Source organism: Mauremys mutica, chromosome 2 (genome assembly GCF_020497125.1).
Source record: "Mauremys mutica isolate MM-2020 ecotype Southern chromosome 2, ASM2049712v1, whole genome shotgun sequence".
In the NCBI taxonomy this organism is placed as follows: Eukaryota; Metazoa; Chordata; order Testudines; family Geoemydidae; genus Mauremys; species Mauremys mutica.
The window spans coordinates 267,817,578-267,837,449 of record NC_059073.1 but is presented as its reverse complement, the minus strand read 5'-3'; the positions used below and the strand labels follow the sequence as shown (position 1 = coordinate 267,837,449).

Sequence of the window (19,872 nt, the reverse complement as noted above, 5' to 3'; positions counted from 1 at the left end):
ACTGAAGGTCATGGGCCAAATTGTTGTATATCTAAATGCCATAGCAACTTTAGACAGACAACTTGGCTTGTATTATAGTTTCCAGTAATGAGTGAGTAGGGAATTATTTGGATGACAGGCTGATTACCTTAGGAATGGAATAATTTCCTAAATTGTGGGTCAGAACATTGACCTTTCTTTTTTTTCTCTTTCAAACAATTGGGATCTCTCCATTTACTCCCCATTCTACTGATCATGCAAATGAGCTCAAAGTGACTGTAATTCTGCTTAATGTATTAATTTTAATTCTGAAGCTTATTGTTACTTTTGTCGGAGCTGCTCTGTTGTTAAAGCTGTAACTAGCTGCATGATTTTTATTATATCTGTACTTTTAAAAAAATTGGTCCAGAGTAACTTGGAATTATTTTTTCCTTTCATGTTCTTCAGCCTTCTAAGATCACAGTGCTAGGAAAGGATAAAACAGTGATCTCATCCATTTCTGTAGTTTGCAATCATTTTAGTGTTCAGGAACCGTAAACTCCTCTCTTAAGCGGTGTGTATATCTTCAACATATTAGTCTAAGATTATGGAGTTTGTAAGGGCACCCTCTCAAAATGCATCCAGATGTGTTATTAAATACCAATGACTTCAAAAATGTGCAAGTAGTTTACTATACATATAGAGGAGGAGACTTAGATGCATTTGTCAAACTCCTTTTCAGTCTTCGTGTCTGTAAGCTGTTGGCTATAAACTATAGCAGTGAAAAGTGCACCTGTGTGAGGACCATTGTTAAAAAAAAAAAAAAAAAAAATGTTTTTGTCTGAAAGAGCTGGTTTGTGACACAAATGGGGCTTCCATGGACAAAAGGCTTTAAATCCAGAAAAGTGCCTTAGCCATATGATTGACGTAAACTTTGCCCTGATTTGGATAGAAAGAGTAAAAACCCAATCTTGTCATCTGCAGAGTCATGTGCACTATAAAATGATAAGTAGTTTGCATTTTTCATTAACATGATGATGGGAGACTGGAATAGAGGGAGCAAAGTGATGATATGATATGGGACTGCTGGTTACTTTAAAATAGTAAATGAAAATGTGTTTTGGAGTGTGTGCAATGTGTACTGATAGAACTCCTGTGGCTATTAAGATATTCAAAGGGCTTGATGGCTAGTATGACAGGCCTTGTCTGCACTAAAGGAAAAAGTCAATCTAAGCTACGCAATTTGAGTTACGCGAATAGCATAACTCAAATCAACGTAGCTTAGATCTACTTACTGCGGGTCCATACTATGCAACGTCGATGGGAGACGCTCTCCTGTCGACTCCCCTTACTCTTCTCGATCAGGTGGAGAACAGGAGTCGATGGGCAGTGAGCACCGCAGCGTCGATCCTCCATTAAGTGTAGACAAGCCCTTAGAGAGACTATCATGTCTATGTCATCTATTCCAATCTGCCTTGGGTTGATAGTAACGAAAGATACTACAATTCAGTTACCTATGTCAAATGAGTTTAATCTCAGCCAGAGCTTAGTGGGAAAGTGTCCTTATTACCAAAAGCTGCATCAAATTGGCACAGAATTATACCCTTGGCAAAGAGTCTGGTGACTGCCTGGGCATGGAGTCTGAACTATCCCTTTAATTGAAGGGTCCCATCAGGTCATATTTACTGCTCTGTAGCTGGGAAGTGCCCAGCCTGTACCTGAGGAGATATATTAAAATAGCAAGGTGCAATTATAAAAATTTGCTCAAGGTCATTTGAACGATGTATTGATTTGTTCAACCACTCTCACTTCATTAACAATGATTAAGCTTTTTTTTTTTTTTTTTTTTTTTAACATCCAGAGTCCACTAAAGTCCAAAGTAATTTTTCTATCAGCTCATAGTTTTGTTGAAGGAATTTGAAACAGTTAAATTTCTAATGAACTGCTTATTTTTTTTGTCCCTAACCATTTATTTGTGTTTGAGAGAGAGAAAGAGAATTACCAGGAGATTCACAATTGCATTAGATGCACAACATATACGTGACAGTACACAGCTGAAGTGGAAAAGTAACACAGGGATATGAACAAGCCATTGTTATCCTGTTGGCAAGAAATCAAGCCAGTATTTGGTGTAATAAAGGTGTAATTTATATTTGTAAATAAATAGCAGTGGACATGCAGAGGGATCAGTCTACATTCGGAGTCAGCTATGGCATCATTCTATATCAGTTAAAATTTAAGATGTTTGGTGGTGCTAGGTCATATTTTCCCTCAAAAGTCATTTTGTATTGATATTTCAGTTCAGTGCCAACGTCGTGTGACTGGGGGTTTTTTTTGTTCTTTTCCATGGTGTAAGTATTAGGTCTGCTGAGACTCATCTTTCTTTGAACCAATGCTGGGGTTATGGGATTTGGGCTATAATTTCTTCTATATCTTGTATTTAATGTATTTTTGTCTAGTCACATCTTAATTAACTGATCCCCACCTTCAATAACAAAAACACAGCAGCTAAGTATTATAGCCTTAAATGTCAGGGGATTGAACCACCCAATTAAAAGAAAAAAGGATATTGAATCAATTGAAAATAGTGCACTGCTTCCCAGCCCTGCTCCCAGAAACACACCTACCACCCAAAAAGCATTAAAAACTCCTTTTCACACAAAAACTGATGTTAAAAAAGGAGCATTGCATCTTCCATTCACAAAAACATTCCCTTCCAGTCACTCATCTAATTGAATTATTCAATCTGCAGAATATTGGTATCATGAGAGATTGCAGTTAGACAGAATTTAGTCCTAAATATTTATGCACCAAATAAAGATCCTTTATTTTTTAAAGCAACAGTTAATTTAGCCAAAAGTAAATATATCACCACTGTTCTGGGTAAGGGATTTTAATTGGACACTGAATTTTGAAAAAGATAAATCACTGCATAGTTCCATAAGGTAAATGCTGAAAAACATTTAACAATCTAACGAAGTATAGATTGGTATAACAGGTCTTTGGAAGTTCTCACTACAAAATCAGAGACTATACTCTCTTCTCTGTTGCTTTATTCCAACACAGGCCTTTTCCCTGTTTCTAAAGCAGACATAATGGAAACCTTATCCTTTCGGTCACTTTTTGCTATCCTCTTATCCCTACAAGCAATTCTTACACCTTATGCGAAGTCATAGGGACTTAATAGCTCATTCCTAGAAGATAAGACCTAGAATAATTTGAACAACTTACCCAACCATGCAAAACAAGAAAGGTCAGGTTTTTAGGAGTATCTGCAGTTGCAACTGCACCTTAGCACTATTTCTGACTGGGAAAACACGACAGTCAATGTTGAAGCAAAGACGTGGAAGATAAACAGGAAGTACTAAAGGACAGGTTGCTGTAAATTATGCAGAAATAGGTTCATCACTTAAAGGAGAATGAGAATTTAAATATTCAGAGTTTTAAAGTGATCTTAAAATTGGCTTATGATATAAGATCTTGTGTAAGAATTTTTAGCCCAAGATGTAAGAGCCCTGATCAAAATGTAAAAGAATTAACAACTATATGCATTAAAAGCCAAACAATGTTTTTTCTTTCCCCAAAATCCAGAGAGAGAACCATAGCCATGTAGGTGGTCCTGCCCACAGACTCCTTCCCTTCATTTGTATGTAATTCTCTGTGTCAACCATTAAGGGAATTAATACAATATCATACCTTCCTTGTAAAGATTTAGGTTCCATCTTAAAAATCTTATATTTGAAAGGTATTTATTTCTAGTTCAAATTATGCAATTCTCATTTATCCCACATGAAATGAAGGTGGCAGATTTAAAAAAATGCAATTATTGCATTTTGTATTTCAATATATTTATCGCTTATAGAATGGAATTCATATAAATAGAAAGGATAGAATTTCATATTTCTGAAAGTACAGTGGTTGGTCTGTGCCATAGTGACTATTATTTTTCCATCTGCAGTGATACATAAAGTCAGAATCTTAATCCCACATCACTCTAATGCTTTTCAGTTTTCTGTGTGTACTCCATAGAGGAAGTATACAAAGAGATGGAATTTGCTTATTACATGGTGTTTGAATAAAACCCCTGCTGGCAATTATTTACAGGGAATATTGCTATATCTTCTGTTCCCTGTAGCAATGTAAACAAAAAGATGGAGGTAAAAATACTCCTCAAGGACATCTCTAGATCCATAGAATGTTTGATGATATTGTACATTTTGAGACCCATAGTTAATTGATTACATTTAATCTGTGTCAAGCATATCTTTACATAAAGCAGGCAAGGTCATGGAATCTTATCTATTTCTAATTCTACTGAACATAGGTACGTCAAAAGTTTTTATTGCCTTAAGCCTACAAACTGGCCATGAGCTTGCTGCAACTTTTGGGTTAAACTATGAAGCCTGTTCTAGAAAAGTTAAGCAAATTTATTCAAATAATTAATGGCGACTTTTTTAATTGAGAAAATAATAAAGAACTATTAGCTCTTTTAGTTTTTAGATAGGTGCAAGGAAATTCTGCAAGTTTTAACTCAAAGTTTCTCTGAATTCTTTCACCCTGGACAGTAGGTGGTACTGTGAGTTCCATCTCCTAAGCTAGTGGATTCCCCAAAATCTTCAGAGGCCTTGGATCCAGGATTCCCCTCATATGTGTTCTCTCTCTCTCTCTCTCTCTCTCTCTCTAATATGCATGCATGCACATACACAAACTTTCCCTCTCTATTTCTGTGATAGTTCATCTCCTACAGGAACCACATAATCATGGTATCTACTGCTGCCCTAAAGGGTGTGGATTCCAACCTGCAGAGAGGGAAACTGAAGAAGTCCACATTAACTTACCCACAAAAGACCCACAGGTTTGGAGATGGGATAGTTCCATGGATAGTATCCTGAACTCCATGGACAGACTTCTGCAGTAAAGGGGAGAATGCTGCTGAGGGGCAGTATGCCTGCCTTCTACACTCTCCCCAGGCTGGGGTTCACTAGAACCTCCCTCCCGCTGTTGGTGGTAGTGAAGGATACAATATGGCCCAGATGATTAATGATTTCAACGCATTCCATGAAAAATAATATCTTAGTTTTACTAGTTTAATACCATAAGTGAAGTTATAGAAATGTGTAACTTCCCCAAGCCAGGTATTAAATTAATATCTATTTAAGAATAGAGCTGTTTAATTTCATACACGTCACACCTTCATGTTGAGTTTTCATTTTACAAGATGAGTATCTTGTATTCGGTTTAACGATGCTGAGTGGGATAGCTATTATTATCATTTAAATGTATTGTTGAAGACTTTAACATACATTTATTTGTATAATTCAGCCTTGGTTGTTGTTGCAGCCTTGACCACTTTTTGGTTTAAAAGGTCAATGCTTGTCATACATCTCATCACAAACAAGGACAGAGTTCTTTGCAATTTGCACTAAGAGCTGTTGCTAGGTTTGTCTGATAGCTTCAAAGAATTATTATAATTATACTTTTCTTTGCAGTACCCTGTTTGTACAGGTGTTAATATGTTTTTGTGCTGTGTTCCAAGTGCATGGTTTGTGTTGCAAGACATTAAATTTTTTCACCATGGAGGTTTTCCTTTATTCTTGGTGTGTATTTTTGTAGTAACATAAATTATGTGCATATGTGTTATGTTTTTGGGGCTGAAATTAAACTGACAAATCCTAACATACAAATTTCCTTTAGAAGATACATTTTACCTGTAAACTAAATTTTAGTATTGTGGCAACACTTTTAAATATGTTTTTCTCAGTTAATCATTTACAAAGAGAAGACTTTGTGTATAGATTTGAAGTTCTCTTATCAAGTTAAGTAAAAGGAGCAAATTTGGTAGATCTTTGTTGTGACATCACATCAATGATATATAAGGTTTTCATTAACTATTTCTTTTCATACTTTGGATGCCTAAATTCAGACCTGAATCCATTCTATAACCAACATTTACAAATGGACAGATCTAAAGGCAATCACTGAGGGTATGTCTACATTTCAATTAGACACCCACAGCTGCCCCCTGCCAACGAACTTGGGCTCATGGGGCTCGAGTTAAGGGGCAGTTTAATTGCAGTGTAGACATTTGGGCTTGGGCTGCAACCCAAGCTGTGGGACCCTCCCACCTTGCAGGGTCCTAGAGCCCAGGCCGAGCATCTACACTGCCTGAGCCCTGGAGCCTGGCCAACTGCGGGATTTTAATTACCGTGTAGATGTACTATTAGGCAAATAAATAACTGGCCTGCTTCTCAGATGCATTGAGCAAAATTGACTCCACATGACTTTAATAGGAGTTGCAGGCGCTTGTCACTTCTTAAAAGTCAGGTAAGTTGATTTAGGTGCCTTCCTTAAGACACCTCAGCTTGAAAATGTTGACCATAGAGTGCAATTTTCAAACTTGGGTGACTATGAATCCATGCATAGACCACTCAGAAACTGTTCATGGGCCTGATGCTTTAATACCCCACATACCTTCACCCATACAGAGGCACACTTTAGAGTCTTAAACTGGTATTAAGGTGTCTAATGCAGATTTAAGTGTCTAACTTTAAACACCCATTTTTGACAGCTGGTACCATAACCTATGAACATTTCTAAAGCATCTATCATTTTAGTGATGTTTCCATGGTTACTTTGTTTATATTAATGTGTGTGTGTGTGTGTGTGTGTGCGCGCGCATGCACATGTATAACTGTTTACACCAAACAGTTTTACCAACCCCATGCATTCAAAAATAATGAATCGGGTCCCCAGAAATCATGAGATTGGCTTAAAATCACGATTTTTTAAAAAATAAACATGAATAATATGTGGGGAAAAGGTTATTTCCCTTCTGGTTATTGAATGTTTATGATGCTACTGCATTGCAATTTCAAGCTTTTCTCTTTAATCATCCTGTAACCAGAATGGCTAGACTCTTACTCTTTTTTATTAAATGAACGTTGAAATTCTCATATAATCATTGCCTCCATAATATAGGGCATTAAGTAAAATGCAGAATATTACAAGATTGACACTAAAGTCAGGAAAATTGGCAAAATTGCACTGTAGAAGAAGTGAAATGCTCTTCTCTTCATTTCTGTCTGTCAATTTTGTAAGGAAATTTGTCTGTGTGAATTATTATATATGTATATTCGGTGGAGTTTGTTTATCTCAGTGAGTTTCCTGTTTATGACACTGTGAGTTTATTGCCATATCATCACTCATTTCTTTTAAGGGTTTTTTTGTTATAAATATTTGTATTGAGGCTTTCTGAGAGTAAATCTATCCCTAAAGTAGGCACCATTATTGTATCATGGGCTCTCTTTCATATGCTTCCCTGTACTAGTCATTTTCCGTTTTATGCTTTCAAACTGATTCTCGTACACTATAATCTTCTACTAACAAGTAAAATAGTTGTTCTCCAAATTTTATGTCAGATTTTGAGCTGCTGCTGATGTTCCATCTGATGCGTATCATTGTTCAAAACGGAGGTTCTAACAACTGTAGACCTGTCTCACATATTATGTTTTACTGGCTACTTTCAAGTACCTGAATATATATTAAAACAATGGAGCAGCTTAAGTCAAGAATTACAACTCTCTGTTTTAACATTTGCCTTCAAAATGTGAGGAGCTTTTGAAAAACCTTTTATCTTTCAGATGTGTCAGCCACTACTGCATATGTCTGCTGCAAAAATTACAGTGGCAGAAAACAAAAGAGATGTTTACTGTGAGCGAAAGAGATGAGGAAAAGGCAAAAAGTGGCTGAGCATAACTCATGCACCAACACAGCTAATAATTTTTTAGAGAGAAGCTAAAAAAATGGGTTTTTTTAATAACTAGTTTTCACCTATCGCCTACACACAAAGTTGTTTGCTCTATTGGCAACATGTGAAAGAATCTGAAATATGGTCATAGTGGAGTCTTGTAATGCTCTGTACTATCAAAACAATAGCCCATTTTCACCTCAACTCAATGTAATGCTTAATAATTTCAGTGCCATAATTACATCCCGGCTGTAATGGTATTTGACATCCTTGCCATGAGGTATAGATTGCCGTAGTCTCTCCACAAGATTTACTAGTATTTTCTGTGGAAGGATTCTATCCACTTGATGAATGGACCATATCCAAGCAGAGAGAAGTGGTATTTTGAATGGTACATTGTAGATAAGTTCAGTGTATGTATTTATTTCATAAGGAAGACAGAGACTTCAAGTTATGCTGCTAAAGAACAAGGTACATCTACACAAGCATAAAAAACTCACGACTGGCCCAGGTCAAATGATTTGGGCTCTGGGACTGAAAAACTGCTGTGTAGATGTTCAGGCTTAAACTGGAGCCTGAGCTCTGGGATCCTGGAAGCCCAAGTCAGCTGACCCAGGCCAGTGGTGGCTGTGCTGCGGAGCTTTTATCCCTGTGTAGATGTCCCTTAAGAATCGGCGTTTCAGAGGTGCTTAGCATCTGCTGCTCTTATAAGGGCTCAGTGCCTCTGAAAATCTGTCTTTAAATAAATAATCCATCATTCTTTATTTTACAGTCTCTACTTGCAGACACCACCAACTTCCAGTTAAGGATTGTGGATTAGAGTAGTCCAACAGGGAACTTCCTATACTTGGTATTACTGTTGTTAGAACTACCAGTTGAAGGCACTCAAAAGACTACAGGCTGAATTCTCTCTGTACAGGCACAGTGGAAGGGAATTTGTGACTGTGACTCCCTGATTCTGCTTTGCCTGGCCCCAGAGCAATTTAAAGCTGCAGCAGGCAAGCGGATAGTTAGGTGTGACAGAATCTCACTCTTCCACGATTCCTGCCCGTCACTCCCTTTCCCTTACCTGCCCTCCCCACCCCTGCCACAATTCCCCCACCTTTGTACAGGACAGTGCATCCCAGTAGGGGAGGCAGCAAGTAGTGGAGCAGGCGCAAGAGGGGACTGTAACCTCTTTCACACTAGAAAGTGATTCCCCCTGTGCACATGGACTCTTCAAACAATGTGCATTCACTTTGCTCTGTTTGTAGCTGACTGGAGAATCCAGCCCTACGTGTGCACATTACTGCATTACATAGTAAGAAGCAGGGTTTGCTCTCATTTGAACTAATTAATGGTGTGCAAATGTTAAGGCCGGACTGTGATATCCTCAGCTGGCATAAATAGCCATAGCATCACAGACGTGATATTGATTTACACCAGCTGAGGATCTGGTCCAATGATTTCACATGGAGTTAGGTATTCCTTCATATAAGAGCGAATCACAGTTTGACCTATAGTATTTATCAGATAACGTTTCAAAAATAGAGGATTAGATTAAAATATAGCCCGGGGTCGGCAATCTTTCAGAAGCGGTGTGCTGAGTCTTCATTTATTCACTCTAATTTAAGGTTTTGCGTGCCAGTAATACATTTAAACGTTTTTAGAAGGTCTCTTTCTATAAGTCTATAATATATAACTAAACTATTGTTGTATGGAAAGTAAATAAGGTTTTTAAAATGTTGAAGAAGCTTCATTTAAAACTAAATTAAAATGCAGAGCCCTTGGACTGGTGGCCAGGACCTGGGCAGTGTGAGTGCCACTGAAAATCAGCTCGCGTGCCGCCTTCAGCACCCGTGCCATAGGTTGCCTACCCTGATATAGCCTATAACAGATGACATTGTGTTAAAGGTCAGAATTTAATGCAGTTATGGAAAGAGCAATTTGAACATTTGAATTTGAATATTTTAAAGTACGTGTGTGGATATATAACAGTAATTTAATTAATTGCTCCTATGTAGATATTTTTGTGCTTTGCTTAATTATTTTTTTTTAACTTTTCATATCCTAGCCAAACTCCAAGACATACTCACAGAGTGGCAGACACTCTGTATCTGTAGAAGTTCAGATGCAGCGGCAACGACAAGAAGAAAGAGAAAGTTTCCAACAAGCTCAGCGCCAGTATAGTTCATTACCCAGGTACAGTAACTGTCTAAAATGATTTGGTATATGTTAGCCTGGAGTTAATTTCATTTGTGGAAGGAAAATGCTGTGTTTAGTGCATGCACTTTGTTTAACAGAAGTATAAGGAGTAATGCAAGGATTGCCAATTTTCTAATTGCACAAAACCAACCCCTGCCCTGCTCCCTTCTCCAAGGCCTCACCCCTGCTCACTCCACCCCCCCCTCCTTTGCTCGCTCTCCCCCACCCTCACTCACTTTCACCAGGCTGGGGCAGAGGGTTGGGGTGTGGGAAGGGATGAGGGCTCTGGCTGGGGGCTCTGGGGTGAGGCCACAAATGAAGGGTTCAGGGTGTGGAAGGGGGCTCTGGGCTGGGGTTGAGGGGTTCGGAGTATGAGAGTGGGCTCAGGGCTGGGCCAGGAGGGTGGGGTGCAGGAGGAGGTGTAGGCTCCAGCAGGGGATGTTGGCTATGGGGTGGAGCCAGAGATGAGGGGTTTGGGGTACAGGAAGGGGGTTCTGACTTGAGGCAGGGGGTTGGGGTGCAGGAGGGGATTTGGAGTGCAGGCTCCGGCTGGGCTGTGCTTACCACAAGCAGCTCCTGGAAGCGGTTGGGAAGTCCGGCTCCTAAACAGTAGGGAGGCCAGGGGGATCTGTGTGCTGCCCATGCCCGCAAGCACCACCCCTGCAGCTCCCATTGGCTGTGGTTCCCAGCCAATGGGAGCTGCAGAGTCAGCGCTCAGAGCCCCCGTGGCCACCCCTGCATCTAGGAGCCAGACATGCCAGCCACTTCTAGGAGCCGTGCGGGGCCAGGGGAGGCAGGGAGCCTGTGTTAGTCCCGCTGCACCACCCACTGGACTTTTAGCGGCTGACCGGAGTATTTTTGACTGGGTGTTCTGGTCAAAAACCGGACACCTGGCAACCCTAAGTAATACTTGCAATGAGGAAGAGACATCAAATTCCATAAGTGGTAGCATGTAGTGGCTGTTTATTTCTTAGGATTACTTCAAAGTTGACTACAGTGGGAGCTGAGGGCACTCAGCACCTTATAGAATCAGCACCTTAAAGCATGGATCCTTGTGGGACACTATCTAGTATCACTTTCCATCTCTAGAAAAGAATCTCTTGAGTATGAAATAGATCAGAGAAGAGAAGCAAACGGAGGGCTGTTTGCACCGTTTTTGTATGTCATATTTTTTGTGTTGCTTAACTTCTTACCAACAAAAAATCAGTCTTGTGATGTCGGTATACAGACATATATTTAAAAAAACCAAGAAATCAAATAAAAGAACATGGAGACAACCATGAAACACTATGCAAAATTGAGCCACATCCAAGTTTCTGGCGTATGGGTTTCTTCAAACTTACTGGATCATTAACATTGGAATGCTGACAATTAATATCCTTTAGTCTAAACAAATCTGTACTTTTAAAAAGTTCACAGGCCAAGGAACTGCTTAGAGTTAATATTTTTAAAAAGCCAAATACGAAGTAAAATGAATGGTCAGAATTTTACCCAGCTTGTAGTGTAGGTTACATAAGAATGGCTACACTTGGACACTGTATGGTGAATGTAGATAGTTTTTAGAATTCTCAAACATTAATTGGGGAAATCTGTGACAAGAACTGAGGTAGAATTGAGATGCCTTTTGCTAGGGGTACTTTAAGCTTGAAAACTTCCTTGATTTGGGTGTGCCTTACATATTATGATGTTGCCTTTGCTTTGGTCTCTATATATAGATTTTTGTGGAGCAGGTAATGGTTATATATACATCTCAAAACCAGGAATTGCTGAAGCCTTGCAAAAGAGGCCATTTCACTATTTTATTATGCAGCAGCCATAAACGTTTCATAGTTAAAGGGGACGTTAGCTTAACAATTAAGTCCCTGATTTTGAACCCCAAACCATATCTCTTGAGTTTTCCATGCCACAGCTCATCTTAGAGTAGAATTTTTCTGGGACATTTGGAAGAAAATGAAAAAAGGAGATTAAAAGTTATGGTGTTCTGGTTTTTATGGGTTTTTTAAGGAAACTTTTCAAAATGGCAGCTATATTATTGCTTTCCCCCCATACCTCTTGCTATCTGTAGAGTGGATTACATCTCAACCGCAAATTAGTTTTTCTGAGGAGAAGTACAGTAGAACCTCAGAGTTACACCTCAGGAGTGGAGGTTGTTCATAACTCTGAAATGTTCGTAACTGAACAAAACATTATAGTTCTTTCAAAATTTTACAACTTAACATTAATACATTAATACTTAACTTAATACAGCTTTGAAACTTTACTATACAGAAGAAAAATCCTGCTTTCCCTTAATTTTTTTAGGAGTTTAAGTTTAACACAATACTCTACTATATTTGCTTTTTTTAATCTCTGCTGATGATGATTGTGTACTTGAGGTGTGGGTTGACTGGTCAGTTCGTAACTCTGGTGTTCTTAACTCTGAGGTTGTGCGGTATGTTTTAGGCATTTTAGTATGTCTTTCAGAGGATGAGGTAATTAAAAAAGATAAATAAATATAAAAGGGTTCTGACTGCATGTAATACCCCAAACTAACTTTGGCACAGAGTGGCTTAATTAGGGGATCATGACAGTGTGGGTATGAAAAGATGGCACAGGAAGGCTCTCTATCTAGCCTTGTTATACTAGGACAGTGGTCCGCAACCTTTTTGTCTGGCGGGCGCCAGAATTTCTGCGGCATTTCGGCAGTGACGCCTCTTGATGGTGTCGCTTGACGGCGGCAAGTGGTGTCATCGAGAGGCATCGCCGCCGAATTTCTGCGGCGTTTCGGCGGCGATGCCTCTCAATGACACCACTTGCCGCTGACAGGTGACATCATTGAGAGGCGTCGCCGCCGAAATGCCACAGAAATTCGGCGGCATTTCGGCGGATGCTCGACCGCCGGCCAGGACACGAGCGCATTTAGATGCCCCCACGGGTGCCATGGTGCCCACGGGCACCGCGTTGGGGACCCTTGTACTAGGATTTTTCAGACTTTGTAATTCTCAAAGGGTGCCGCTCCACCAGTGGACTGTCGTGATATAAATAAGGCTGAGACAGGTTCAGGTGTTAGATGACATGGAGGTAAAAACACCAAATCCTGTATAAATAATAATATTAAGAGCTTGTTTGAACAAACTGGAGTCCATTTCAGGCTCATTAGCTCTGTTAAGGCATAGATCACGTAGGAAAATGTGAATCCTGCATTTTGAACCTGTGTTTTGGGTTTTGCTGTTGTAGCCCGACACTGTAGTGTCAAAAAGCTGGAGAATGGCTGTAATGCAAAGTTCCAACTGCAGAAATTCATATTTTTAAAGAGAGATTTCATTGACCACAAATTTGGAAAATAACCATAGGAAACAGAGAAGTTTATGTGTAAGAGTGTAAGAGAGAAGTGTACTGAATCTATTGATTAGTGTGAAAAATTAAAAGTAAATGAGTAAGAATGCTTATTAATATGCAATTGATGAGTGTTTAATTACAGGGTTCATATCATCCTTCACATGGTTACAAACATAAGTGTTTATTCTCAGCTCAAGGTAAAGAGAATTGTTAGAAAATGGTGCTGCTGAAATTCAGAGGTTCAAAAAGTTACCAATAATAAAACAATAAAATGGGATATCAGCTTTTCAATCATCAAAGATTTTTGACTAACCTAGGAAGAAATCTCACTATCACTAATGTCATTTGGATCCCAAATTCATTGATAGAATTACAGTTTTATGATTAACTGGTTTTAGTCTTTTATTCTGTATACTTTCCATCTTGCGTAACTTCAAGCAGCCTAACTTTTTTACCTTAAGTTAAAATGTTAAGTACTTTAGGAAAATAAAAAACTCTTCAATCATATTTCTTAAATCTTCCCAAAAAGACAACACAAATGGTCCAACTACTTTTGAACTAGTACCAGAAAACAGTAATTAAATGAAGTCTATTCGATTAGTCATTACCATTTCCCATCTGAAACTGTTCTAAGTAATGTTTATCTCCAAGCTCATCTTTCATATTGAAAAGTTATCTTGCCATATTTCAGAAACTTTGCAAGTTTTGTACCCTAAGGGTCATTCAGTTTGCGCGTGTGCAAGTAAGCAATAGAGCCGTGGCCCAGAGACCTTGTTTTGTAAAGAAGGGCATGCGAACATCAACAACAATAATAATACATTTATATGGAATAGTAAACATTTTCATCCAGTGATCCCAAAGTACATTACAAATGGGGGTAAGCATAGTCGTCTCCAAGTTTCACATGTGGAAAGGGAAGCACAGAGAGGTTAAGTTACTTGCCACATTAAGTCTGTAGTGGGAAGACTCCCCTCGTCTCCTGACTTCCAGCTGCATATTCAATCCACTAAGCCAAAACTGAACCTTGTTTTTATTCTATGTGCTGACATGAAAAACTGAGCTATATATACAGCAGTTAAATGACTTTCTTATTGATTAATGCAGCAATATATTTTGTTTTACTGCTTGATTCTCTTACACTAATTTTAATCTCCAAGTGGGTATCTCTCTTATTCCAGCACAAAATTGTTTTACTTTATCATACCCAATCTTATTTTAAATTCATAAAAGCATCTAGTGGCTTGATAGTAAATTAAAGATATTTCAAAACAATAATGTTTCCTTGAAATAACGTGGTGATTTATTGCAAAAAAGCAATAAGAATTTGTAATTCCTATATGCATTTGATTTATTTATCTACCCTGTGGAGTCAGAAAATGAGCAAAATAGGTTATCCCTGCCATTCCTTTCATGAAAGATATAGCATGCTGGGAAACAGTTCTGATAATACAAAACTCCCTAACTCTGGATTCTGGATGGAAAAAACCTCATTGCTACTGTGCATCAATGAAGACTTTTGTCAGCAGACTTGTACAGCTTTAAAGTAGATATTTAAAAGGATCAACCTGTTGCCTTTTTAATCAATTAGGAGTCTAGATTTTTTTCATAACTGAGTTACCATTCATTACACGTGCTTGCTGTTATCTGGTTTCTCTGGCATTGTGGTGATGTTTTTTTAGACTGTTTTATTGGTTTACAGTTCAATTATAACATTTTAAAGATTCTAATTATGATTGTTGTACTGGCTGCCAAATTCCATTCCCCTACTGCAGTGCTTTGGAAATATATCTAAAATGCAAAAGAGACAACGTGGCCATTTTGGGGGAAAGAGAAGAACACTTATCAAGACATCTATTAGCTGCAAGGCTGACATCAGCTGAGAGTCCCATCTGGGGGGAAAATCTACTTTATGAAAAAGTTGACTTGACTCTTGAATCCCCATTCTTCTAATGATTATTGTTTAAACATTAAGAGGATCCTGCAGATTTCTTTAAAAACATTTTTCTGTTCTTATTTTCAGGCAGAGCAGAAAAAATGCAAGTTCCGTATCTCAAGATTCCTGGGAACAGAGCTACTCTCCTGGTGAAGGGTTCCAGACTGCAAAGGAAAACCCCAGGTATTCCAGCTACCAAGGATCAAGAAATGGCTACATGGGAGGACATGGCTTCAATGCCAGGGTAATGCTGGAAACACAAGAACTGCTCCGTCAAGAACAGAGGCGGAAAGAACAACAACTGAAAAAAAAGACATCTTCTGAAGGGCCTAACAACTATGACTCATATAAGAAAATTCAGGACCCTAATTATGTCCCTCCAAAAGGTCCTTTCAGGCAAGATGTACCACCTTCACCATCTCAGGTAGCCAGGCTGAACAGATTACAAACTCCAGAAAAGGGAAGGCCATTTTATTCTTGAGTTGAAGAAAAAGATGATCAACATATCATGCAATAAGGAACATTTTCATATAAAGACTTGTATTTCAAAAACTGTTTAAACTGATGGTACTATGGAATATATCTGTTGTCTGTTTCAGTGCCTTTAGCAATATGGGCAAAGAATTGATAGGCCTTATGTCTTTGCCATTCTGTCCCAAGTGTTATATTCATGGAAGGATTTTCCACCATTTGACAATCATACTATAGGTAAGCAGCGTGTTGGTTACCGAGCATCCTGGCCCAGTCCAGTAGCTGTCAATGGCTTATTATTAGGATTTACTCTAATGTGTTCTACTTTGCAGTGAGTTATTGCACCAACATACAGCACTGTGGCATAAATTAAAGAATCTGAAATTGAAGAAGGCATTGACACATCTTTATTATTTCTCTTGGGGTGGGGGCTGGGTTACACATCACTCTTGAGTGGATAGGGCTTAAGTTCACTCAGGATCAAAGTTCTAAGATGTTTTATGGTGGAGTCATTTACAGTCTTTGTTGATCAATATTTAATTGTCTATATGCTAAAAAACTGCTTTTCTCCTCTTATGCGCACATTCTCTTTCTCTGAGCTCATTTAAAAAGTCTTTATCCTGATTCATATGCAAAATAATATTACGGTTTTCAGTTATCTTGGGAATCCTTTTACAGTTTCTTATATCTTAACATGTAGGACTTTACCAGTGAAATAACTAAAGAGAGGGTATTGTATTTATAAATAAAATCTCAGTCCAGACTATGACAGATATATTTGTTCTTTCATGAAATATGAGGAATTGTGGGAAAACGTAAGGCTGGATTGTGGTTTGTTTTCCTTAAAAATGTATGAGGTCATGTGAAAATTGTACCCCAGAAAAGAATTAGGGAAGAATTACCCCACAATCATTCTATATATGATTATAATTCACTTGTCTTTATTGTGGCAGGGTTGAGAGGAGGGCTTAGAGCAAGACAAAATGAAATCAGACCTTCTTTTTGGATCAGAAAGCTAAAAAACCAAAAGAACTTAAAAAAACCCAGAAAACAAACAACCCCATCCCCAAACTCTTCTTTCTATAATTTGTAAAGCTTTGTGGGTGATCACCTTGTGATTCTACATACTGTACCTTTGTATTGTGCTACCACGTTAAAAAGAAACTCTAAAATGTATGAATAAGAGATAAATGGAGAAAATCTGTTACACGTCATCCTGAAAACATGTTAGTATCCAAAAATAACTGAAATAAGATTGCTCTAGCAGTGATATTTTAATGTGCATATGGGATATGAGAATTTCTTTTGCAGCAGCTGTTTCTATGTTCGTTGGTCTGAACTTCATGTATGGTAAAAATATAGCTGGGTTGCTAAAGTGCCTGCAAATCCTCATGTGAAAAGGCTTGAGATTAAGTCTCAACATATCATGCTTAAAAAAAGAAAGAAAGAAAAAAGAAAAATCTTATACTGTGTGATTTAAAATATGCCTTTTTTTTTTTTTACTGGCACATTTTATTTTTGCATCAACCAGTTTTTGGAATATATGTGAAATTTCAGCACATGTATCTGTCTTTATGCCTGTTTGTTAATGGTTTTTGTTAATAATGTACTCCAGTGTTTAAAAATTGTTACTAATGTAAGCACAGTGACATTGGATGACAATGGCTCTTTTACGCAGAGTTTACAAAACTGCGTAAAACAGCTTTCCCTGTACATATGAAATTTAGAATAAAAGGCTGTTTCCATTCTGGTCTTAGCATTGCCTGTTCTATTCCTTAGTATTGCCTATGGAACCTTATGAAAACTGCAGCAGTCATTACCTTTAAAAATATTTAACAGATGCTATTTCATTATATTCCTAATGGTTTATGTCTGTCTGTCTGTGAGTGCTTACAAAAATAGACAAAAAAGAAAATAATTATAACCCATCTGAGCACCTAAACACCCTCTCAGAAAAAAATGCACTGAAATCTCTAATGATATTTTTAGAGCAGACCTGTGACATTGAAATGCTACTTTCTTAAGACCGAATTCTGTGGCCGTCCTCAAAGGCCGTTTCTCTCGACACATCTCCACTGGAGGTAGGGACATGATGGGCAAAGTTGTAGCCAGTGGATCCATAATTTACATAGATCCATTGGCCCAAATCCCTTGCTAAGCCAGAGTGCAGGGGTGTTTACAGAATGTCTCCACTAGTGCTCCATAGTCAAAATACATCAGATTCTGTCCCCAGCAAGCTGGCATGAAGAACCCCTCTTCAAAGACTGTTTGCTCAGGCTTTGCTCAGGATTAAGGTTTTGGGCCTTAAAGAAAGATGTCAACGCTGGACAAAACTTGAAAAGAGAAGACTTCTAGATAAAGCATTGTTACTGTGCCAATGAAACTCCATTGGTATTGAGGCTGGGTCTGCTTTTGTCCCTCTTCACACAGCTGCTCCTGTTCTTGGATCCTCCAGTAATGTCAGTCATAATCCTATATATGTATGACATCTGTTTGTTGCCAGGGTAGTAATATTGTCAAATCATGCACTGTGACTTTATTGTAGGCTCTCCTGGGGAAGACAAAGATTGGACTGCAAGGTGCACAGGCAGTTTTTGATACATAAATACATTCTTAGGCTTGATTTTGAAAAGTAGCCTACATTTTTGTGGCATGCAATTGAGAGTAGCCAAATAATTGCACTCACAGTTTTGCAAGCCCAACTGCCATCTAGATATCTCACCTCCTGACTGTATCCACAAATCAGCTAGTTTTCTTGTTGCTATGATAGCATTCGTACACACAAATAACTGTGGGCACTAAATTGTATCCATAAAAATGGAAAAAAGGTTGGAGTCCTTTTTCAAAATTAGGCCCTTGATAAACTGTTATAAGAAAAAGGAACATGCATGGAAAAGTATGAAAAGGTGTTTTAAGAGCAAATATGGTGTATGTTAAAGTTTACCCTTGCATGAAAGTCTCTCTTCAAGGTGTTAACGATTTGCCATAATTAGATGTGTTCATAAGACTAGGCAGATGTGCTCTTTGGGAAATGTCTGTGTTATGTTAGCTAAGAATTTTTTTTTGCCTTCATCATCCTGTCTTCTTCCTGACATAGCATAGACAGGATTTCTATTATTAACTTCCTAAGTTGTAAAGGGCGATTAGGAAGAAGGAGCAAGATGCTTTAAAAGAATTGACCTTTAATTCTGACTAGTGACTAAACCAAAAGCTAATTTAAAAAAGTACATTACTAGAGCAGTTCATTTGTGGACCAATTAACATGAGACTAATTCTGGTGGGCTAGTGTATCTAAGAATGGTCATGAGACAGAATTTTAGGGAGCTTTTAGAGGGACCCAGCAGTGGGTGTTGTCTTACAAAATCAGTCAGAATTCTTTTTCTCAATACATATCCTAAAATCATCTATGAATCCTTCTGGTATCTTATCAAAATAATTTGTTAATGCTATTGTAATTCCAAGGGAGAGTTTTATATTATGAATGTATGAGTTTCTTGCCTTTCTTTAAAAGTATGTTTCCCTTCTTGCTAGAGGGCCTCCCTGGAAACAAGCCTGTGGCCCCAGTGAATTATTTTTTCTGGCTGAAATATTTTCAAGTACATCTTTGAGGACTCCTGCCATCAAAAACAGTTAAAATGGCTTGGTGCCCAGCATAGCACAGACATGAATTACAACTGCCATTTATTGCTAGCAAATAGTAAGGACAACAAAATAAATTTTTAAACCAATCATGACCTTGGATATATTGTTCAGGTTTCAAGAATCTACTAATGTCTGGCTCACGTTCATTCTATTTATGAGTGTCAGTGGCATAGCATTGATCTCTGCTGCTTATGTTGGGAAGAAGCACTGGCCAGACAATGCGGAGATGTGCCAGATGAGCAGTGTCAGCTGAAGACAGGATACACTTGAGTAATTCAAACCTTTGAACTTACATTGTTGAGTCTTAAAGTGAATTTGGATATTACATGTCCTGGCTTGCAATCCTATTTTCAAACATTCCCTAATTTTATTTGCTGGGCTTGACTGTTTCTTCATTTCATTCTACACTGTCTTCAGTCTGGTTCTTTAGGACTTGTCAGGAACCATGCACAGCGTACAAATACAGGACAAAGTTCATATACTCTTCATCTTACCTTTGTGTCATCCCACCCTGGGCTTGCAAACTCACTTTTAAAATCACATACCAGTGAAAAATACTCAGTTACAATAAAGTGTAAATTGCAAAAGCAAACATGAGCCCTGAGAACAGAAAATATTA

The 19,872-nt window shown here is 38.2% G+C and overlaps 1 protein-coding gene across 10 annotated transcripts in view; it reads left to right on the top strand.

Moving 5' to 3' along the window:
• The window catches only part of PARD3 (par-3 family cell polarity regulator), a 648,875-nt gene extending 631,519 nt beyond the window's left edge, over positions 1–17,356 (top strand). For all 10 annotated transcript variants that reach the window (XM_045004634.1, XM_045004629.1, XM_045004631.1 and 7 more), the window contains 2 exons: positions 9,759–9,886; positions 15,228–17,356. In XM_045004634.1, the coding sequence (XP_044860569.1) occupies positions 9,759–9,886; positions 15,228–15,621 (522 nt within the window). In that variant the 3' untranslated portion in view covers positions 15,622–17,356. The remainder of the gene's footprint in view (positions 1–9,758; positions 9,887–15,227) is intronic.
• The last annotated feature ends 2,516 nt before the right edge of the window (positions 17,357–19,872 follow it).